The sequence below is a fragment of the Borostomias antarcticus genome (genome assembly GCF_949987555.1).
Source record: "Borostomias antarcticus genome assembly, chromosome: 7".
NCBI classification, from domain to species: domain Eukaryota; kingdom Metazoa; phylum Chordata; class Actinopteri; order Stomiiformes; family Stomiidae; genus Borostomias; species Borostomias antarcticus.
In genome coordinates, this window is record NC_140240.1 from 10,272,788 (window position 1) to 10,296,794 (window position 24,007).

General features: G+C 45.1%; 2 protein-coding genes across 6 annotated transcripts in view; both read right to left on the minus strand.

Moving 5' to 3' along the window:
* Positions 1–5,646: 5,646 nt before the first annotated feature.
* LOC311311510 (membrane cofactor protein) lies at positions 5,647–16,821 on the minus strand. Of its 5 annotated transcripts, XM_084441239.1 has the most exons (14): positions 16,662–16,821; positions 15,086–15,271; positions 14,907–15,006; positions 14,745–14,815; positions 14,450–14,635; positions 13,267–13,452; positions 12,857–12,952; positions 12,112–12,156; positions 8,555–8,587; positions 8,384–8,449; positions 8,225–8,255; positions 7,370–7,575; positions 5,964–6,023; positions 5,647–5,745 (listed from the first exon to the last, which is right to left on the minus strand). In XM_084441239.1, exons 1-12 carry the CDS (start codon positions 16,741–16,743, stop codon positions 7,560–7,562), a joined length of 1,098 nt encoding a protein of 365 aa, XP_084297365.1. In that variant the 5' UTR covers positions 16,744–16,821; the 3' UTR covers positions 5,647–5,745; positions 5,964–6,023; positions 7,370–7,559. The 5 variants fall into 5 exon arrangements, with proteins under 5 accessions (XP_084297365.1, XP_084297367.1, XP_084297364.1 ...); XM_084441241.1 differs by having other exon boundaries at positions 5,964–7,570; XM_084441238.1 differs by having other exon boundaries at positions 5,964–7,575.
* Positions 16,822–22,873: 6,052 nt separating this feature from the next.
* magi3b (membrane associated guanylate kinase, WW and PDZ domain containing 3b) overlaps positions 22,874–24,007 on the minus strand; it is a gene marked incomplete at both ends in the record, with an annotated part of 162,633 nt that continues 161,499 nt past the window's right edge. Inside the window, 2 exon segments of the mRNA XM_084441328.1 lie at positions 22,874–23,680; positions 23,807–23,910. Coding sequence (XP_084297454.1) covers positions 22,874–23,680; positions 23,807–23,910 — 911 coding nt within the window.

A 24,007-nucleotide genomic window follows, 5' to 3' on the forward strand; every position in this document is an offset into this window, starting at 1 on the left:
AATCAACCATGAATCGCTTCTCTGTAGCAGTAGCGTTCTTCGTTTTGTACATTTTAGGTCACAAAGCGGCACACATCCATGCAAGTAAGTGATTTACAGTAGGACAGTCTACGTTCTAGGTTAAAGTTACATGATTAACAGAAAAGATTACCTCTTTCCAGTGTGCGTTCATCTGGGGCATTTTCGCGAGGTTGGGCAGACGTGGGTCGAGGAGGGGCGGTGCTGCACCTGTTCTCCTTACCACGTGGTCACCTGCAGTTTACCTGGGAGCGCATGTGATTCGCCGGCGCAGTTGACAAGTCCATTCCGTGGGTTAATTAACCAGAGATTATGTAACCTAGCCTATTGATTGTTGTGCAATGATTTGGCAGTAGGCCTAGTTATGCTACCAGATGTATCATGTAGGCCCATTTGGTTGTAATCCCAAATACCAGATTCATTGGAGGAGGTGATCGAACTGACTTGTAGAGAATCCAAGGTGCAGATTAGGGTGAGCACGGACCTTTTTCAGTCTGGCCACCTGATTGAAGCTCAGGACGTGACGCTGGGAACTGCCTGCCCCGCCACCGGCGAGGATGAAGACTGGCTCTATTTCAAATACCCGCTGCAAGCATGCGGCAGCAACACACAGGTTAGACCTGCGTAGGACGCAATTATACTTGCGTGTAATATGGAGCCCTGAAACGATGCGTTGGAAAACAGCGCACTTATATCAGTCGACTACAAATAACTCAATGTCCAAGGCATGCTATAGTGCCTAGATTCTGTAGGCTATCATGAACGACAATCAATAGCCTACGTATCTAATTTATAATTTGTTTGTCCCAAGGCCACTAGAATCAAGCCACACGGCGTACATATGTAGGCTTCTTGACGTAGTGTAGACTGATCTTCGCTAATGGGCGCAGTTTTCCAATGCATCGTAGCAGAGCTCCGTATTGGCCTATATGCAATATCAATGAGCTCAAACAGGTCTACAGTAGGCTACGATTACTGATGCTACGCAGCAGGTGGCGCTGCGCGGGCCTCCCTATGACTTTACTACATCATGACTTGGGTCTACAGAATCAGCAACACTCAAATGAAGCATCGTCAGCATTTAGACTTCTGACTTTGATTTACGGTACTGAGATAGGCTATACAGATATAGGTCTCAACCAGTGATCCAATCTAGTTAATGCCCTAGCAGTATGTCCCAGCCTGCAGTGCTACTAAATAACCACAAGGTGGCAGGCTTGTACTTTGTTTCCTCTTATGGCCGTGGGCCACTGTGCGCCATGACTACAACCGGCAAACCTATGGAAAATGGCATGCACACTTAATTCTCCGTTTTCCACATTCGTTTCTCCTAACCCTCGCTCTGTCGCCATGCAGTGGTTTTCATACTCTGATGTGTAGCGATTAGAGTTGGTCTCAATTTCAGCTTTGTTTCGTTTACTGGCCCGTCCCACAGACAACAGAGAAGGAGCTTATCTACTCCAACACACTCACGTACCGCCCCAGCAGTCCAACGGTGGTGGTACGTACCAGCCCCGCCCAACTGGCCGTGAGATGTGTCTACCCCAGGTAGCCCAACATGTGTAGCATATGAACAAACGAGACACCATTTCATCAGTGTTGAATGAACATGTTATGTATGAATATGTATAGGCCTACAGTGTAGAAGCTCAGACAAAAATAGACTGTTGAACAAAACTTGAACAAAACTATCTTTGAGTTTAGTGATTCAATTTGCTAGAGCAGATGACTCAAATGTGATCACATTAAGGCAGCAGTCACAACACTTATACACTAGGCTAGCCTACTGTACCCATTCAGGACAGTATTTCAACACATGGCAGTGTGTTAAAATAGTGTGGCTATCTTATTCACAATCCATTAGAGGAAAGACTAAATTTATAACAGCTTTCATAACAGGACGGTATAATCATTTCCAATATGTTACACTGTGTTGTACAGTACTATAATATGTAAAACTGTCTCTTTGGGGAAAATAATCAATATCCTTGTGTGGTTCCAGGAAGATGAGTGTGTCAAGTCGGGGCTTACAGCCAACCTGGTCCGCCCACGCCTCCTCCAGGAACGCCCAGGGCGCAATGACCTTCTCACTCCGCTTGCTGGCAGGTCTGCATGAGAAACACGCGTACCATCTGATAAGAGTGTCACCCCCCCAACACACACACGCCTGAAGTTGGGGGGGCTATCAAACTAAAGCGTCCTCCATTACAGATGACTGGAGTTCGGAGAGGGAGACCAACGTCTACGACCTGGATGACTCCATTTACATGGAGGCGGCTGTGACCGGCCATGGGATGAGGGTTTTCGCGGACGAGTGCGTTGCCATGCCAACTGCAAACAAGGACCCGCCCGTTAGCTACCCTTTCATTTACGACCGCGGGTGAGCGAGAGTCATCGGGGGGGAGGGGATTTCCTAGTGACAGTTAAATCTTAGCAGCCCTTAAATCTTAGCTGTCCAGCTGACCTTCCCTGTGTGACATGACCCCCAGGGGAGGGGGGTGTTGTTAATTAAACTGAAAAAGGGGGAAATGATTTAGGGGGGCTTGGAAGGGTCCCAGAAAGCCAGACGCCACAAATCAATATATAATGGGCTTAGAGGAACATCCTTTTCACAGGGCCCAGAATTCCTGGCGACGCCCCTGCATGAACCCGTTTTATCTCCAGTTGTTTCCTAGACGGTAAAATGGAGGGCTCGTTGTCGGACTTCAGCATTCCCAGAGAGGACCAGCGCTCGCTGCACATCCTGCTGGACGCCTTCCGCTTCCAAGACGCGTCCACGCCTGCGGTGAGATGAACATTCTTTGTCATTTTTTTGGCACACGACGCTCACAACCCGTACAGGAGCACTAGGGCGGTTTAAGTGCCTTGCTCAAGGGCACGTTGACAGGTTTTGCCTACTCGTCTTGGGCGTTTGAACCACAGCGACCTTTCTGTGACGGGTCCGGTGCTCTTAACCGCTGGACCCCCCGCGACCCGGAGATTCCTGTCACACGGCAGAAGGTGGTCAGGGAAGAGATACCGCACTCACCCACCCCCCCCCCCCGCCCACTCCCCGGGTTATTTATTTATTCATATCCATATATAGTATGTACATAATCTATCCAGACCTTTATATATCCCATCCCAGTTTACCTTTATACAAATAGAAAGGCCACTTATTGAGTTTTGTGTTAATTGGTAACATTTTTATTTTTGTAAATTGTAAATTTGTGATTTGTGTGAATTTTGTAATTAAGCATTAGAGTTTATCCCTCGCATAATCTGGGAGCCGGCAGCATGTCACCGTGACTGTAACACGCCGTAACATAACGTGACGAATACAAGGAATGGTGGATGTTGAGGCGCAGGTCTGTGTTTCTCTGTCCTGGCCGGCCGCCAGAGGAAACTGACCGGCCATGCCACTTATTTCCTCTGCATTGTTGTGTTCCAGATCAACATTCGCTGCACCCTGAGAGCAGCTCCCCTCGGCCGTCCCCTGACCGCCCTCAACAAGGCCTGCACATACGACCAGTCCAGCGCCAGGTGAGAGGCCCTTGGGCGCGGATGTCTCACGCCCGGTCTGTGAGGTGATGAGGTCATCACTGATCTCACACAGCAGGTGGATAACCCATAGAACGCCCAACAGCTGTGGTCTATTAAGTCATGTCATCAACACACTCTTGACTTGTTGACATGACTATTAAGTCATGTCAACAACAACAACCAGAGGAGGAAGGGACAGGAACAGGATGAATTGGAGATGGAAGAGGACAGTTCCGATAACGAACCAGAGAGGATGTCCAGCTTGTTTCCTCCACCTCCGCCGTTGGTCCTTCTGGAGAATACACAACACTCTTGAAATGATTCTCCTGGACCGTATTGTAACCATGCCCAGCAGTGAGTATTATGTTATTATGATACTTCGGAACTGAGTGGGCATTTACTATGCAATTCAGCCACATCTGTTGACTCTTACTTTGTGGCCAGTGAGCAACCATTCTATTTTGTTGTCTACTCGTGATTGTGTACTACTCTGTTTCAACAGAAACTAGAAACCTTCTGCTGGGTCCTATGATCATAAGACCGAGTTAAAGTCTACGAGAAGAGAACAGTCATGGACACAAACACTGTAAGGACAATGCAACAAAAGGGGCTTTTCTGTCCATGAGTTCAAAGGCACGATAAGATCCAAATATTTTGATTGTTCCCAGTAAGCGTGTTCCGTGAATTCATTCATTTAATTCCCTAGACCTTTGTGGTTTACAGGAGCAGTGACCTGCTGCAGATCTGATAATATGGCGCGGTGACATCATTCACATCTGATTGACGTTCCGACGTTACGAGCGGAAACTTTTTTGGTGTTGCTTTGCATCTCTCTCCAGGTGCCGTGACCTGACATGGTTGATTGCCTCACTTTGGCCATTGTGGTGTCCAGAGCCCTACTGTCTAGCTGGCTACTTCTACTATAAAATGAGGCTCCCCAACACTGTGGTGAAAGTAAATAAAAGTATTTCCAATTTGTACACAAGTTGCACCCGACTTAGTCTACTATAAAATGAGGCCTTACTTCTACTATAAAATAAGGCCCAACATTGTGGTAAAAGTAAATAAAAGTATTTCCAATGTGTACTGAAGTTGCACCCGACTTAACTCCAGACTCAAATATTGCATTGAGTCGCTGCTCTAAGCATACTACATAAGAGTCTGTGCCACTTCGCCGCCCAAGCTGGTGTTCTGAGGGCGTATCGACAGGTCACAATCGAAAGAGTGAGAGGTCGTAGCAGCAAATGAGACGCTAGCCCAGGTTAGATGGGCGGGGGGCATATGGGTGGGAATGCCTTGTCGCGAAAGTCATTAGTGATTGGTGTCGCCAGGATACCGGCGCTACCAATAAATTGCCAGGATTTGAACACTATATTTTTGCATGAAGTGTCTCAGACCCATAGAGATCTGCAGCATGCAGTGACGTATTCATCGTCGCTTATGTAGTGTAGCAGCGAAATAACTCTCATGGGTCTGGCGTTGAGACTACACCCGACTCTTTCTTGACCACATCCCAGTGGCTCAATGAATCAGTCAGTGGCTTGATGAATCAGTCAGTGATGAAACAGAAAATATTACCAAGCCCCATGAAAGATGAAGGAATGATGTCAAGCCCATTCAAGAGTCACAAAAAGACATACCTGTGTTAAATTAAAACCATGACAACTTAAACATCAACAAAAACCCTCATCATTGATTACTGAAACCTTGTTTACACTGTGTCACTGTGTTCTGATTAATTACACTGTGAATCATCATCAGTCAAACCTCATATAACTGTCGGTAGTTAAGAGCTTGAGACTTTCCTCTAGTATTAATATTTGAAGCCACTTAAGTTATCCTCTCAAGATTGCCTGCCTCAAACAACACAATTGCCCGGTAGTCTATAGAACACTGATACTGTAAGTTGTCAGTATAAAATAAATACATATTTATTGAATCCATTCCAGTTAATTATGAACATGGTTATTACAAAAAATACATGTATATTTAGATTTACATCAAGATTTACATTATCACTAGAATGAAACATTTACTGTGGTGGCAAGTCAGACTTCATAAAAAAAAGTGCACTTACAGCTGTGACGTGTGTGTGTGTGTGTGTGTTATTATATTTGCTTGCTTTCTCCGGCCATGGAAGGAATGGTGGAAGAGATTCTGTTATGGCCAGCTATTGACACTTCCTCTCAAGGCCACAGATGCACACTAGCCAATAAGATCAGAACCAAAAGGAAGAAACAGGAGTCCATGGTTAAGACAGAGCAATGCTTCATCAACAGAACACGTTAGTTCCAGTATAGAATTCCTAACAGAATATTAATGGTAGAATCTGCCCACAAGAGCAGCATCATCATACTGTAGATTCTGTGAGAAATATTGTGGAACTATTTGTTTTTGGGATCAGAACAGGAATAGTAGGGTACCTTTATTTCCAAAGTGTTAACTCCTCGTTTGGTGTCTGGCCTCTTGTCGCATCGTATGAGCTATGGTGTTTAAAGACAGGGACGTCACTGTATAAGCATTCACATTGAGTCAAACAGGAGTTGTAGTAGTATATTAACAGTGTGCTGCATGCCAGTAGTGCCTTGATAGCATTTTGTTTACATTCAGTGTGGTGGTTGGTTAGTCTGCTGATCGGGTTTAATTAGCAGAATAAATTGGTTTCTTTTTAACGATGGTAATATTAATAATAAACTTTATTTGGACAGCATACATATGCAGCTCAAAGTTCTTAACAGCAAATTATTTACATGCACAGCGTGTTTTGCATACGAATAGACATAAAATGAACATAAAGATAAGAAAAATATAATTATACAAATGAAATCAAGTAAAAATCCAACAGTTAAAGGACAGGTTCAGAATTTAGGATTATAAGCCGTTCTAAGGTTATTTACGATCATATACAACGGTCGATATCAAAGTTTTGTCAAACGGTGCACTCTCGAGATAAAGCCAGTTACCGCTACCACACTCAATGGATCCATAGGTGCATAGACAAAATCCCTCAAAAACACCATAAACTCTCGTTTTCGAAGACAGGAAACTGATCGAGTGGTCAGTGATGTCCATTGTGTGATGTTCTGACAAAACAATCGCTACAAAGTATGCTTCCAATCAGGTTTTATTGATCATTTAGCATAGAACTATTTTCACTTTATGTTTTTTTCAGTTTACGTTTGTAAACTTCGCCTGAACTTTGGGAGGTCTTGACTGAGTTTGGAGGCTACCGTAGAAGAAGAGCCGCTTCCGGGTCATATACAAATAAAGCTTTGATTGATTGATTGACAGGTCTACACAACAACAACTAGTCAAGAAGCCTAGGATTTCTTTGCAGCTGATATTTCATTGATAGTGTTAGGTAGAAGTGTTTGTTGATCAAAACAAACACAGGATGCGGATGAATCTAAACATCTCTGGCTTTGTTGTCAATACAAATCAAAGGATATAATATGATCAATAAAACCCGATCGGAAGCATACTTTGTTGTGATTTTTTTGTCAACATCAACGGACACCAGTGACCACTCGGTGACTTTCCTGTCTTTGAAAAAGAGTGTATGGTATTTTTGAGGGATTTTGTCTGTGCACCTATGGATCCATTGAGTGTCTTAGTGGCGGCAGGCTATATCTCGAGAGTGCACCGTTTGACGAAACATTTATATCGGCCATTGTATATGATCGTAAATAACCTTATAACATAGATTATAATGCTAAATTCCAAACCTGTCTTTTAAAAAAATAAAAAAGTGCAGCAGTATACATGCAGTAAGTAGTGAGAGCATTATTTGCCACAATAGCTGAAATCTATATCATTTTCTGATCTTTACACTTTCAGTGGTACTGAGGTCTGCAGTGTTATCAGTCAGTGTCAGGAAATCTACCCCAACAGATGACATGGGATGTCAGAGTTGAAAGATCAGTTTGAGTGGGAGCCATCCATCCAATTCCCTGCACAGCTGCCCTTTCCTTGTCAGTGGGAGTCGGACTCAAAGAGGATATCCTGACTTCCTCGCTTTCTCAACACTCAGCTGCACTAGTAACAGACAAATGGATGGGTTAGAAAAATACTAGTAATACTGGCCACCACAAAATTAAAGTCGCACTGAAACGGACGTTTGAGATCATCTAACTTCCGTAGTTTGACGTATTATCGATGCAAACAAGCTATGAGGGTGGGACATATGTTTAGAGGAATTTGATTGGAACATTGACAAGTGGACGGGTTTTAAGAACTTTAGAGAGATTCAATAGAAGGATAGCGTTGATTGACGGGTGGATGTCGTGAGATTATTGGCCTAAAATCTAAGGTACCTGTTGTCGTCATTGCACGTGACCTACCGTTTTCCAGGAAGTAAGAAATTATATACTTTGATATAAGATTACAACAAAAGTAGAATTTTGTATTTTTTTTGGCATACATCGTTGAATAGGTGAACACTATGACTAATTATGTGAACCAAAATGGGACAGAATGCTTTTTTCATTTCAGTGCGACTTTAAGAATGGATAGATTCTCTTGCCAAGCAAATCTTCCGGAAGAAATAATCATTAGTTGACACAACTAGACCGGACAATATTAGTCAAAGCAGATAAAGGGTTTTAGACTTGGAATGAAGACATATGTATATTTAAATTAAACTGCTTGTTTTTATGTATTTAAAGAGTAAAATGTAGGTTCTTACCCTTTCTTGCTATGATAGTGCATCATACCCACTAAAACAGTAAGGAATAAAATCATGTTAATTCAAGTTCTGCCTCTACAACAAGTAAATATGTTCCAATCATCAAGAGGTTTAGCATTACAAATGTTAGGTTTACATGCTAGTGTAGGAGTGCCTTACTGATGACGCCGGTCACAATGGCTACGCCCACAACAAGTCCACCAATCAGGTTCACATAAAAGACTGCTGCAGGTATGGTGAGAGAGTGTCAACAGCTGGATTAAAACAGACCTCCTGATAATGCTATAATATATACCTCATAATATATATATATATAATATGATAATTTACCCTTGTTGGCTTCCTGCTGTCCCTCATCTCCCCCTGCAAATACAAACAACAAGGACATTTTAGGAATGTATTACAGGAAAAAACGGTGCATACCAATGATATCACTGCATATAACATTCATAGTTTTTATCTAAATGTACGGTAACAAGTGGGTGGAGTCCGAGGACGATGTTGACCTCAAGCCTAAAGGAATGAGTGTGTTAGGCGGGGGTTACACTAAGCAACTTTCATGCAACTTTAGTTGTACAGTATTTGCAAGCTGAAAATGACCATCCTCAAGACTTGACTTTTACACAGAGCATCTCTGATGCAATCATGGTTGCATCAACCAATACTCTCAATTTAGCAATTTCACATAAAAAATGCATAACTTCTGAACATGATTTATTCCCCCCCAAACAGTTTCCGGTCAACGGACGTACCGATAATATTTTGCGATGTCCCAAAATAAATGTGGTCTCCTACAGTGTTCAATGACAGACTGATAATTTGTTTTGGGTGGAATGTAATGTGATGAATCTGTTTTGATCTGCTGTTCCTTTCAACTAGTTGAAGAAAGGAGTTGTGAGGAAAAAATGGTTGCAACCAGATAAATTATTATTATTATTATTATTATTATCAGTTAACAGGGGTGTTACCGAAAGCAACCAAGAAGCAAGCAACTAAAGTTCAAGATGGCAAAATGAAATAAGTGACTTTGACAGAGGGTTCATTAATGGGGCCCAGATGGCAGAAGCTTCAATCACAAAGATGGCTCAACTAGCTGGTAGTGACTCAAGTGACATCTGCATTCAGATCTATGGGAAAGACAGTAAGTCTGTAAGAACAAGTAAACAGGGTGGGAAATTGTGGTCGGAAGCACACATTCGATGAGTGATGCTCATGCATTAGTGTGATACGTACGGAAAAACTGGTGACTATGAATGTCAGTGCAGGACGTGATCGGACAGTGTCAGCTTGTCGACAACTGGTTAGTGAGGAACGGCTGTGTATCGGAGAGCTCAGTGATGTCAAACCCCTAGGCAGTGATTTGCAGAGAAAGTGATTTATGATTAGCAGAAAGTGATATGGAGTCAGATGAGTCATCCTTCATATTCTCAACAAGTGGGTGAGTGCATGTGTGGGGTACACCGAGAGAACGGTACAGGCCTGAACATGTGACCCCTACAGTGAGGGGGTCCGGGGGCTCTGTTATGCTGTGGGGGGCCTTCTCCTGGCGTACAAGTAGATTGGGTCCATGTGTTGTCCCCTTAGAGGTAAGGGTCACTGCAAATCAATACAAGTTATTTTGAGTGATCACCCTTATCCTATTATGAAACACCCCTATCCTGATGGAAGTGGTCTCTTCCAGGAGTACGAGTAAATTATGTGAATCATATGCTATGGACTTAGCAGTCACCAGATCTCAACCCAACTGAATGCCTATGGGATATTCGGGACGCCTTTATCCAGGGCTGTACACGATACGAACTGGTGTGTCCCAGGGCCGGTCTTGAACCAGTAACCTTTCGCTTTGTATTCAGTTGCTCGAACCACTAGCCTACCTACCACTGCCCTACCTACCATCGGCCTACCTAATGTACCATGGCCTACCTACCCTGTCTCATTTCCCATCACTCATGACATTAGTTGACACATCTCATGTCTTGCTTGGCATTTGTGCATTAAATTAAATGAATAAGTGTTGTGGGCACATTTACAATGGAACTCATTGTAAATGAGCTCATAAACACAAGTGTCCATAAACACAAGGAAACACGAGGCTTGTTCAGGAATAATTATAGACGAACAAGACATTATGATGTTCTGTCTAGAAACAATTCTTTGTCTATCGACTATACAGTAGGCCTATGGGTCAAAATAATTATCAAGATGGTTTCGATGTAATTTCACTCGGGGGTGGAGATATTTTCTGAAGTCCGCTAATAGTTTGTGTTTACTACTAGTCCCACACCAGGTTGTCAGTCTTGTGTTCACTGCACAAAGAGGAAGTCCGCATAAACAACTCGATAAAATTTAACGTAACAGTGTTCTACTCCCTCTTAAGGTTGTGAGTGGTAGTCAGCCGTTTTCGTGGTACTAGTGAAATTTCGACGTGGTACAAGTGAAATTTCAAATGATAAACATCTGTAGGCTACCTTGCATCGAGGGTGTGGCAGTTGATGTAGCTTCCGTTGTGGTCTTCAAAGAGACTTCTGGGTGAGGCAGAAGAGAAAGATTTGACGCAGACTGGGAGAGAGTGATGCGCTGATATACTGTAGGTCCCACTGATAGGCATGTCGTGCAATAAACAGATTATCCAGATAATAATAAATATGCAATTGGTAACGAAAGGGTCCTACGGATAAGACTGACAGACAGATGGGCAGGCCCTCCAGGTAAATCCCCCAAGACCAACCAAGGTTTGTAGCTAGTGATGAACTGAAGGAGTCAGGTGAAATGAAACGAGTCAGATGAACTGAAAGTGATGAACTAAAGGAGTCAGATGAGCTGAAGGAGTGATGAGCTGAAGGAGTGATGAACTGAAGGAGTCAGATGAACTGAAGGAGTGATGAACTGAAGGAGTCAGATAAACTGGATGGACTGAGTGGGACCCCGAGTGGAAATAAAGGTTATAAAATTAAAATTACAATAAGGAGCAGAAGACCGAAATGGTCACATTATGGATTCTTGAGGCAAATGTTGAGGAGAGACATAAGTGTACCATTTCGCTCTTCTGCTCCTTATTTTTATTTTATTTTATATAACATTTATTTCCACTCGGGATCCACTGAGGGAGACCCTCATTTTCAGTAAACAGGGATCAGCCTGTGTAGAGCGTACTGTACCCCTCTTTACACTGCTCCCTTGTGGATAAAGTTTTAAAAGGCTAGCATCCATAAGCTTAAGGTTGCCTATAATGACTGCATGTGCATATTGCTTAGAAAGCCAAGGTGGTGCAGTGCAAGTGAACTGTTTTGTAGTGCAGGAGTCGATACATTTCATGCCCTGTTGAGGAATCTGATGTATAAATGTATATGCCGATTGAATGGTTCTCAGTATTCCATCATTGTGCTGCTGTAGAATCCTGGTCTCAGTGCTGTGAGATACCAGTCACCTATGTGAGATACCAGTCACCTATGTGAGATACCAGTCACCTATGTGAGATACCAGTCACCTATGTGGAAACACTGCTATTGTTGCCTTTTTTAATTTGAGTTGTATGTGTATTGTAATGGACCATGAGTCTGCATAATAAAGTTGATTGATTGATTGATTGATTGATTGATTGTAACAAGTTTCATAAATATCCAGGAAAGCCGTAATAATAAGAATACAGAGAAGAACAATTGGCTTCCTACGCTTACGAGTGTAGGACCCCTTAAAATGAAGAAATAAATGCAACACAGTTTTAAAAAGAGGTGCAGCAGTAAGCAAGGGCCAAATAAAGATTTCCCTTCCAGTGACTGCTGCATGTACTGTAATAGAGCCAACAGTTGGACTAGAAAAGCCCTCCTGGTAATGCTGTAACAGATACCTCATCATAACATACAACATATCTAATATATATGACTCACCACTGCCATTTGGATAGTCGGTGACCTTCTGTTCCCCATCTCCCCCTGAAAATGCAAGTACTGTTCATCAGTGGTGTAATGCAACAACAAGAAGGAAATGCAACAATTTATTTGCAGACAAGAACAAAAAAAACAGTGAATACCAATGATAACACTGCATACAACATTCCTAGTTTCTATAAATGTAAAGTGGGTGTAGTTCAAGGATAATGATCTTGACCTCAATGAAGGAATGAGTGTGTTAGGCACACAGCTTTAGTTGTAGTTTTCAAGCTGAACATGATAATCCTCGCAATTTAGCAAGCAATTTCACATAAAATGCATAACATATCCGAACATAATTATTCTCCTAAAAAAAGTTGTTTTACTCCATCAACGAACATACCCATGATATGTTGCAAAGTCCCCAAATAAATGTGGTCTCGTACAGTGTTGAATGGCAGACTGAGCATTTGCTTCGGGTGGAATGGAATGTACCAGAAATGTGACAAAATCTCTCTTTTGATCTGCTGTTCCTCACAACTAGCTGAACTAAGTTGAAATTGTTTCAACCAGATATAGTTTCTTATCAGTTACCAGGGGTGTTACCCAAAGCAACCCAGAAGAAAGCAATTAAAGTTCTGTAAACAGTTGCTTTGTGTAACGCCAGTCTTAAGAGTAATTCAGTTTACTGCTCAGCGTCCCATGTACTGAATAACACCACCCCTACCACACAGTTCCTACTGTGTTCTGATAATGGCCCTACCTTGTGTTGGGGTTGTGGCAGTTGATGTAGCTGCCGTTGTGGTCTTTGTAGGGGGTTCTGTGTGAGAAGCGTCTTCTTTAGTAACAACGTTGGGTTCTACAAAGGAGGACATTCGCCATGTTCATTCAAGACAAAAACATATCTGCACCTTCAAACATATCCCAAACAGGGGGCTCATGCAACTAAGAGTCTTCACAACAACCTGCATCTAGGAAGTCTTACCCAACAGCATGCATGGGTACACATGCAACACGTAAACATTCTGTATGTCATTGATACATTCAGGGGAAAAACTGTTAATGAGGTTCCAGTTAGATGCGGTGAGACCATCCATCACACTTTCACTCTAACCTTTTCTGCATGAAGGAAGTGATTGGTGTGGGCATGTGTATCAGTTTGTATCAGCTTACCTTTGCAAATCAGATCTATCTCAGTCCACTGTCCGGCGGTACAGGTCGCCGTCCCAGACCCGGCGACCCTCACGAAACCTTTGGCACACTGAAGGGAGGCTTCAGAGCCCTCCAGGAACTCATTCTCGAGGAGGGTCTGGTCGGTAAAGACCATGTTGTTTTTACGTGTTGGATAATGGCACTTGGCTGTGGGGAGAAGCGTCAGATGAAGACACTTCACGGTACTCAGCTGAACTGTGATTCCCGTTTCCAGCAGGTAGCCTGACTCCGACCACTGGCACGATGAACGAACATTTTGAACTAGAAATAGTGCAAGGGGAGGACAGAACTCTGCCCATGGATGCATTTCGTGGCTCTGTGCAAGCACTACATGTTTGGCATTGCTGCATTCGTTAGGTCGAGAACTTAAGGTCAGTCGAAACCACATGTCTCTGTGACCTTCCCATGTCGAGATATGGCCGTTTCAGTTAATTGAATTAAATGAATTAATTTTTTGCTCATGAGCCTAAGTCCAAAAATGAATGAAGGTGAATGGGCGGCCGTGTTTGGGCAGCTTGTGGACCTGCCCCATGATTCGTATCCATTCCAAAATGTAATGGGTTCTAAGCTGGCCCCTGCTACACCCCTCCACTGAGTATCATGAAAATCGGTCTGGTAGTTTTTGCGTAATCCTGCTATCAATAATAATGTGTATCAGTTTGTGTGTTGGAGGGAGGGAGGGAGGGAGAGAGAGAGAGAGAGATGAGGGAGACTGGGAGAATGACATGCTGATAAATAGATGGATGGATGGATGGAGATAGATGGATAGTCTCACTGACAGGTCTGTCATGTAATAAACATGGATGTTTTTGTAAAGATATTTTTGGGGCAGGTGGGAGAGAGACAGGGGACACGTGACACATGGCCCGGGCTGGGATCGAACCCAGGCTGCCTTGGGGTAAGCGCCGCTGGGGTGCCCCATAAACACAGATACTGGGTTCGATGTTGATCACACTCCACACAGGGACATGCATGTCCACATCAGTCATGACGTTTGGACAAATAAGCTACAGTACTGTTTATGTCTGGAGGGCCTGCTAAGCAGTGTGGTCACAATTTTGGATTTTGCCTTTATAAATCATGGGACTAATCAGTCAATCAAGATAGGTCAAAACAACATGTATGAAATAAATTCATAGCATACCTATACATTGCGGAGGCGATGGGGAATATTCACCCTCCTCGGTGCACACTATAAAGGAGCTGTTTCCAACTAGGGCGTAACCTTCGTCACAGGAGTAGCGAACCACATCCTGATACTCTGGTGGGTCGTTGTATGTTGATACGATCTTGCCATTCTCAATCTGTGGAGGCTTCTCGCAGGTCACCACTGATGATTCACAAAGACGACAGGGGCTTTGGAATGTGTCTTATCATGGCATTCCTTCCACCAAAACAGCCTTGATGTTTTGAATGTCAGTCTCACATGAGTTGCTTACCTTCACATGTCGGCAGAGTAGTCCAGCCCGATGCATAGCATTGTATGAAGCTGGAACCGACAATATCATACCTTGAAGGAAATTGAAGGAGCGTTTAAGAATTTCACATTGAATATTACTTGCTGCCGTGTTCATCAGGTTGCAGACCAGTAAATCACTCACCCTTTATCACAAACCACGTATGCCGTTGCCCCAAACAGTGTACCTTTATCATATTGGTAAGATATATGTGGCATTTCTTTGATGGGACCGCAGTCCTTCTCTGGAGTGAAGTAAACAGAGAGTCAACAAAAGCAACAACAGTCAACAGTTCGAACGAGGTTTTTGAGACGAGAGCTTACCTTTGCAAATCAGATCTATCTCAGTCCACTGTCCGGCGGTACAGGTTGCCGTCCCAGACCCGGCGACCCTCACGAAACCTTTGGCACACTGAAAGGAGGCTTCAGAGCCCTCCAGGAACTCATTCTCGAGGAGGGTCTGGTCGGTAAAGACCATGTTGTTTTTACGTGTTGGATAAGGGCACTTGGCTGTGGGGAGAAGGGTCAGATGAAGACACTTCACGGTACTCAGCTGAACTGTGATTCCCGTTTCCAGCAGGTAGCCTGACTCCGACCACTGGCACGATGAACGAACATTTTGAACTAGAAATAGTGCAAGGGGAGGACAGAACTCTGCCCATGGATGCATTTCGTGGCTCTGTGCAAGCACTACATGTTTGGCATTGCTGCATTTGTTAGGTCGAGAACTTAATGTCAGTCGAAACCACATGTCTCTGTGACCTTCCCATGTCGAGATATGGCCGTTTCAGTTAATTGAATTAAATGCTACACCCCTCCACTGAGTATCATGAAAATCGGTCTGGTAGTTTTTGCGTAATCCTGCTATCAATCCAATAAATAACTAAACCAACCAACACGTCACCAAAAACATTACCTCTTGCCCTGCACTGTCACTGGGGCGGAAGTAATAATAATAGGCCTAATATTGTATTATCCTGATTATTATTCACTCATTCAATTGAGAATATTCTAAATGGTTTTACGGTACAATAAAACCTCAACCCTTCTGTGGTATCCCCCAAAAGTTTGCATATTATGTCTTTAGTCTGAGCTACAGTACAAGTTTGTCAGATGTAGTCAGCTGACACATATTGTCCCCAATTAATTTTGTTTCATTCATGGTGCACAGCTAGCAAAGCTACATCACTTTGGCAACAAGCATGCAGGCAGATAACCTGCTAATGTAACTGATGCGACGTTCAGAAAGGCGCAGTGATACTTTTACAGGTGATATATAGTCTGGGGCCTTTCTCGTTCCGTGTTGTTTCGCCGGTCTGGAGCGGAAGCGCGATTACGCATCGCATAATCATCCAGTCTGGACCGGAAGACGAACAGTTGTTGTAATGTTTATTGTAGGCTGCATATGGTGAAGTTTCGAGTAGATAACATTCGCGATGGCATCACCAGGCATAACACCGACTAAAATTGTAAAATAAGATGCGAGGAGAACTACCGGTTAAGGAAGAATAAAGCAAGTGGCTGTTGGAGGGGGGCTCTACAGGCTCGAGCCGGATGATGGGGCGGGCTTAAGGCAGTGAAGTAAATAGATACCAGGCTCTCCTCCCCGAGGAGAGACTGGTGACGCGAGGCTAGGTGATATATAAGCATACTGTAGTTCAGAATGCCTCTCGACCAATCATAACGCGTGGTCGGAACCCGTTGTATAAACTGGCGAGTGAATTTTACCCTCGAGTGAGTTAGGCTATTAGCCTACTTTTAGGTTATATTATCAGGAATCAGAAGCTATGAGATAAATATAATCTACTAATCACTATAGGAGATTTCGGTGTCTTTTAATCAGTGTCTACATAAGCAGTAGCTAAATAATCAGTAGCCAACTTAATTAAAGTTAACTCACCATCTCCACTCGTCACAAAATAACGTAGTAATAAGCAGGTGGTCAACAAAGACCGTATATGTTTCTCCTCAAAGTGCTTCATTTCCCCGGTAACATTCAAGATTCAAGACAAAGCAAGACAGTTGATTCAGTTGTCATTCGGTCCAGCTCTTGCTTCGACGATTTCTTCTCAGTCAATGCCAGCATTTTGCGGGCTCATGCCTACTCGCTTGTAGCGCAACACCCCTTACACGCTGGACGCCCCTCTCAACCACGGTGACGTAGGCTACTGGCACCGTCATTCGTTCAGATCTTGATATTTCCCTTGATACAGACTCAGACTAATATCAGTTCGGCACTCAAAATTATGTTGATACTACCCCATACAAATATAACTTTCTAGCTCAGCTGTTTAGAATTCCATTCCATCATCAGTAGGCTATTAAAAGCCCCATACCCCCGTAGACTGGATGCAATGGGGAACTCGATTAATCATAGCTAAATACGTAATGGGCTGTCCTAAGTAGGGTGGTCCCCGGTCGTCATAAAAAGAGGAATAGATCTTTGTGTTTTGGATTTGTTTTTTTTCCGCCAATGTAGCTACTTCCTTAGAGACGAGAACGATGCTGTAACAAAATAGCCTACAATAAAACAAAAGTGTGAAAGTTTGGTTCTTTGAGAGATGTGTGCGTAACGCGCTTTTCAGGTAAGCCTATAGGATATTATGCCCTCGAGCGATGTTGATTAAAAAAAAAAAACATGCTTCTGTAAAAATGTTAACGGCTTTCCTTTTTATGCGAACCCATATTCGATATGATCTCCCGCTTGTGAGGTGCCGTAGCTGAGTGGACACAGGACAGTTGCTAATATATCCCTCTTGGAGGGACTGGCAGCAGGTCAAGTTTCACCGTAACTTCAGTCAGTTACACATCTTCAACTTCAACACAATAGTTCTCAAAATGTGCTATATTTTAATTTGAACACACGTTATTTTCAACAAAACAATATAGGCTACTGTAGGCTATATAGGTTATTTTTTAAATTCCCCCCAAATAGACAGTGACTAGGCCTATACGGCGACCATATGCCGGTTATGGTTAGGGATAGGGTTCGGGGTTGGATAGGGTTTTAGGGCGACGTAAGAATAGCGGGCACGTCTATTATTACAGCCACATGACTGCGGGCCGTAGAATTGGGCGCCCGTAGGCTAGGCTACTGCCTAAGCGGGCACGATGTGTCTATTCAAATAGACTTCCTCAATATTGCAGCATCACACATTTGAAAACATCAAGGCGTAGACTAGTCTCCTTGGTTACTTCTGTGCAAGAAACAGCTTGTTATAAGAAAATAAATGAGGATGTGACTGAAAATGCTGGAGTTCTGCTCCACTTGGGACCAATCATGAACGTTCGATCCACTGCGTTATAGGCCTATGACTCCGTGTTCCAGGAGCTCTAGTTATTTTTCACTTTTTTGGTCAACGTTGCCCAAAGCTCGTGCCTTTTTTTGTCCAGCATGAGTCATCCTCCCTGAAGTTGTGGGTTCCATTGTCATGGCAACATTCTGTGGTTTACACTAGCACAAGGGCTGGGCCCCAATACCTCATAGCCTAGCCTACTCTCTCTTGGGTAAATTCCAAGGGTGTTCCTCTACACACTCAGCTTAAAGACAGCCCACAGGCCCCTGACTACCATTCACTAAGATTTGCATGAAAAACCTGAGGGTCTTTGAGTATTTTACAATGTAGGTCTTTATACCCTACCTTCTCCTTCCCGTCACTGTAAGGCCCCCTAGTAGTGACCTCTAACCCCTTTCTGTCGCCTAAACGTAACCTTCACCATAACAGTGACACAGGACACAATGAAATTGAATGAAACATTCCGTTGCCATCCTAGGAAAATGTTTTCCCCTGTGGTGGATCATGAGTCCGACTGTCAGTTCGGTAGGTAGGGCGTTTCTGAATCCTCTCATGTGAGGAATGTTAGGACATGATTAGAAACCATGTGTTGAAATAAGGAATAAGATTCTCTCCCTCCCTCCCATTCTCTTTCTGTGTCTCTCTCTTGGAAACCTTACAAAACCAACTATGGTACCTGGCTCAAGAACATGATAACCCACAACACACCTCTCTCCTCATATCCTTTTATGGGTCAATTGAGGGAATGTGTTTAAAATGGCTGCACTCTGATGACCTTCTCTGCGCCCACGGGGCTGTTTCACACGTAGGCGTATCTCCACACACACCCATCCTCGTGAACTGTTAAACTTTCCAGACCTTGCCTCTTAACTCCCAGACACACCAGCGGGACCTCAGCCTGTCTGACTCTGGGAAAGTGATCTCATTCACAGCCAACACAAACAGCCCGTGCCATCTTCAGCATACACACCACACCTGCTTCTCCCCACCCACAGATACGATGACTAGTAGCAGAGAACCAGTCATATTTGTTTTGTTGTGAGACACATCCGGCCAGGGCAATGACAACTGTTCACAACACCCAAACCCACAGTGACAGGGTTTACACACTCATCATGACATACCAATGTTGGTTACATGGCTGGTCATTACCACTCTTTTATGGTAGGCCTAATCTTTGTTTTGATTATAGTCTTACTGCTATGTGCTCTGTGATCTACTTAGTCCAATTTTCTGTACAGCTCATTAATCTCTTTAATGGGCTCTCTTGAAGTCTACGCAGTTTGAAAAGCATGGACAAGAAACTATTGGGTTAAGTGGTGGTTTAGTTATAGTGACATCTAGTGGACATTTAAGTTACTTCAGATATTTGAGCCATACATTGCACACATGCAGTATGGAGAGGAAATGTCTGCTGCAGTATGTGGTATAATTATATCAAGAGGAAAGGCATGTCATTTATGACATGTGTGCTCTGTTTTGTACATGACAAGGACTTATCTGCTGTAGCATTATGTCATGCCAGTGAGGTTGGCTTCAATGTACAGTGTGCTGCTGTCCCCTCACAGTGACTAAGTTCCCTTGCTGCCAGAATGCTGATTATAACCTCCATTAGGGGTTCAGCTGATATCTCTCTGTCTGTCATCAAAGGTGATAACTCAGTTCTCTCCCACCGCAGGTCTTCACTTGAACTAACTGAATTGGATCATCTGAGTTTGTCTGTGTTGTGAGACTGTGTGCACTTGGGTGAAGCCTTTGTTTTCAGGCCCCAGGCAGAAAATCGTAGCTAAAAACCAAATGTGTAAACATCGGGATAGTGTTAAGAATTAAGATTTATAAAGAAGACCTATATGTTTTGTAACACTCTACTTTTATACCACAAGGGCAGTTATGAAAAACTGTTTGAAAACACAGATACTGGTAGCAGCAATGACAGGATATGGCATAAAAACAGATAGGACTTCACAGAGAAATATGCATGGTGTAGGCCTACTGGTATCTATATTTTGAAGGACAGGTCTCACACAGAACCTGACCCAGATACATGATAAGATAGCCTTTCAATAAGACAATCATCATTCATGGTTGCCTTTGAGACGAGGCCTTCTGACAGATAAGTTCCATAGTGGCCCTTAACAGGAGGAACCAATGGGAGCTCAGCTTCAATAACAGGTATCCGGGTGGAACCAATGAGAGCTCAGCTTCAATAACAGGTACCGTGTCAGCAGCCAAGCCAGCCCCCGGCCTCGTTGTCAAGGCTGTCAGCTGCCATGACAACTGGAGCTCTGCCATGGTAACGGCAGCTTACCCATCCTCCTTTGTAATGATGAGCCAGGCCAGTATTCTGAATAGGAATATGTAGCTATAGCCTATAGGCCCACAGCTATGAATCAGCATGGGATACACTGTCAGCATGGTAGCATTGAAACATCTATTATAGTACTGGGACATAATCCCAGCAAGTACAAGGTTTTAAAACTGATTACTTGTAATGTGTTGCAGTTCCAGCATGAGAAGCTGGAAGCATTAGGTAATATATGGGGATGAACCACATGTTTTCAGTAAAACTTTATTTGTCAGTGCATGAACAGAACACCATGTCAAAGTCATTTTCTTTCCACCCATTTTAAATATTCTCTTCTCTATTTTTTTTGTACATAAAAAAATAATGGAGCGGTTTTGTATATATCTCTATTTTTTCCCTCCGAAAGAGCACTCAGCAATTATTTATAAAGGTGCTGTACAATATACAAACATTTACATCTACTGTAGCCACAGAATGTAGAGACGAGGAGTAGTTCTCTAATGAAGCGACGCAAGGCCACATGATGATACAGAGAGAGGATAATGTTTCAAACACAGGTAGAACAAGCGTGAGAGGCTTACCAGTGTGGAGGAAGTATAAACTAGCTACAACAGGATGTGGCTCAGTGACTGGAGTCCGCTGCTTATAAACAAACACCCTGCCCACCTGCCTCAAGACGGGATCATTCATTCTAACATTGACTGCACATAACGTGCCATCGATTCAATATCCACTTACTGGCCGGTTCATTCTGTGCTTACAAAGACAAAGTCATCGTCCAATGACAGGCTAGCCTGAACTGAGCTCTGCTGAGGAGAATCTCCTGTCACTACCACAACTCTGTTAAATTAGTAGCCTACTCTATCACACGTCATCGTTTTGCTACTTTATTGCGTTCCCTGAGCTCTTTGATGGACATGACTGCTTCAGTCTCCGAGCAAAAACCTCACCATGAACGAATCTTTCTCCTGGACTGTCATCAAAGGCATGTAGTCTGCTTTTCCATCTCAGGAGAATATCTAATCAATAAACATTTGTTTCACAAAACAACAGCAGCAGCAACAGAGCTTCTGTTACAGTCGTCCGGTGGCAACAGTTCCCAACATCACCGATGGCACTGAAGAGTCCACACTCTCGGAGCGGTGGGATACTGTACGATGACGTCTGGAATGCTACACAAAGGAAAGGCGTGTTGTGCAATGAAACTCAGATCGGTAAAACACCAAAAAACGAAGATTCTGCAAAACATGACAACTCTCACATACAGTATTTTGTTTCCACAATAAAAAATACATTTTGAGCAATGGCAAAAAATTTGGTAACAGGGTGGCAGTTTGCATATAGCCTACGCATGTCATGAGCTATGACGACCCCATGGTCTCTACTACTAACATTAACATTAGAAGGATGGTGCAGGCTCAGACAGTCAGGTCAAACCAGCAGCTCCATATCAAAATGTGGAATGGCTCAGTATACGGCTACATGTACATATTCTCGTCTAAGGACTTCAATAAATTACACATAGAAGGTTATCATACATTTGGTAAACAATATCTCAAACCACAAGTTTCTGGTCTTTTTGTAAAGATATATTTTGTAATAATAAGGAATCGTTTCTACGGGTAGTCTTTGAACGGTCTGAAATCCAGGGATAAAGCGGACGCACTTGCAGACACGTCAGGGTGCCCTCGAAAACAAGACGGTTCATCTCAAGAGGTTTATCCTAATAAATAAATGTAAATTTGCTGTCGACGACGAGAGGAGAAGGTCACGAGTTCAGCGTCGGCGTCCTGTGGGACGAGGAGATAAGGAGCGCCCTCCGAAACAAAGGCGTACAGGAACAAATGAACAAATGTGCGGCCTGCTGCTGCATGCGGTGGAAAGAATTCCTCAGACAAAGACGGCCGTGCCGGAGAGAAGGTCAGCCCGCGGACGAGACTGAGCGTCGAGCACGACAGCCCGACGGCGATGTCTAACCCTCCTCGTTTGTTGCATACGGGAACGAATTGCATTGTAACGGGTGAGGCGTGGTTAGAGGGATTCCTTCCCCATGTTGGCACATATTCACATCAGGAAGTGTCAGTCGGTCAGTACCCCCCCCCCACCCCATCCCCATCTCGGCCCGGAGCACAACACACATGCAGGGACCCCCGGAGTCCGTCTCCAAGACACACACCAGTGGGCTGATGCAGCACATCCAGCAGAGAGAGAGAGAGCTCCAAAACTGCATGATCATGCTAATAAAGCCTAATTGAGTTGAATTGAATTGAGAGAGGGAGGGAGGGAGGGAGGGAGGGAGGGAGGGAGGGAGGGTAGAGAGAGATAGAGGGAGAGAGAGCGAGAGAGCAGTGGCGCTACACTGTCAGACAGGTGAGAAAAAAAAAAAGTCCTCTCAAGGGACAGGGGTGGACATGACACAGAGGAACCATAGAAAACCATGTCGCCACTCTAACATGAGGAAAACAAGACCTAAACCGTTCTAGGTTCTGTCTGCTGTTGTGGTCCGGCCGGTCAGTAGGGGTCTCTCAGGGCCTGCACCTCGGAGAGGATCCGGAAGGAGCTGGGGACCCTCCAGGGCCCGGGGCTGATGGGGCTCCTTTGGCCCCCGCACTCAGGAGGAGGCCCCTGGGCACGGGGAGAGGAGGAGGAGGGGGTGAGCTCGGCGTCCTCTCTGCTCCTCTCCTCTTTGGAAGAGCTTAGTGTTCTGCTCCTCTCCTCTCTGCTCCTCTCCTCTCCGCCGCTCTCCTTGCTCGTCTCCCTCGCGTCCTCCTTCCTGGGTTTGCCCCGCCTCTCGGCGCCGCTGCCCCCCGTCTCCCTGGCCCCGCCCTGCTCCTTCTCCCTCGGTGACCGGGGCTTGGCTCTGCGCTCACGGACATCGGCCCCGCCCCTCCCATCGGTACCGACGAGCTTCAGCAGAGCAGTCCCGGCCGCGCCCCTGTTCCCCGCCCCCCCCCCCGCCCTCTCCCCGGTCCCAGGTTCCCCCTCGTTAACGTCAGCGTTTCCGCCGAAGCCCTCCCTCCCACCGCCGGGGGTCTCCTTCGACATCCTCCGCTGCCGTTGTTGTTGTTGTCCCTCCGCGTGCTGCCGCCGCTTGGCCGTCACTTCCTGTCTGGCTCCGTCCGACTTCCTGGGCCCGGGGGACCGGCGCTGTTCCTGCGAGCGGGTAGTCCCGCTCCGGCTCGTCCGGTCCGCTTCCAGCGTCTTCCCCCGCGCCCCCCGGGGGCTGCGCGGGCGCTCTTTGGCTTTGGAGAGCGGGAGGGCGCCCCCCGCTGTCTTCGGGCCGCCTCCGGCGTCCCGGTCGTCCGAGGGTCCGGTCCTCTGAGAGCGGGCGCCGGGGGAGAGGGAGAGCCTGACCGGCCGCCCCCCACCCCCCCCCAGGAGGGGCCTGGGGGGGTGCGGGGGGCTCCGGTCCGGAGATCCGGGGGGGGGCGAGGAACCTGAGACGGAGGCGCCGGGGGAGAACGGCGGAAGGGTGGGGGAGAGGGGCGGCGGCTCTCGGGGGGAGCTGGCGGGCGAGGCGGCGGCGACGGTGGCGGGATCCGGCTGACCTGGAAAACACGACGCGTCGTTAGGGATCCCGTGCGCCGGCGTGCGCGCGCTCAGACAGGCGGACACCGCGTGAGCTGACGCGTCCGTTAGGGAGAT

Excerpts from the sequence above, each read along its gene's own strand:
- LOC311311510 (XM_084441237.1), bottom strand. The coding sequence starts at position 16,743 with ATGAAGCACTTTGAGGAGAAACATATACGGTCTTTGTTGACCACCTGC. Across the intron at positions 15,272-16,661 it reads TTTTGTGACGAGTGGAGATG|CCAAGTGCCCTTATCCAACA; the intron begins GTGAGTTAACTT and ends TTCTCCCCACAG. Across the intron at positions 10,750-12,111 it reads CGACTATCCAAATGGCAGTG|AAGTCTCTTTGAAGACCACA; the intron begins GTGAGTCATATA and ends TGCCTCACCCAG.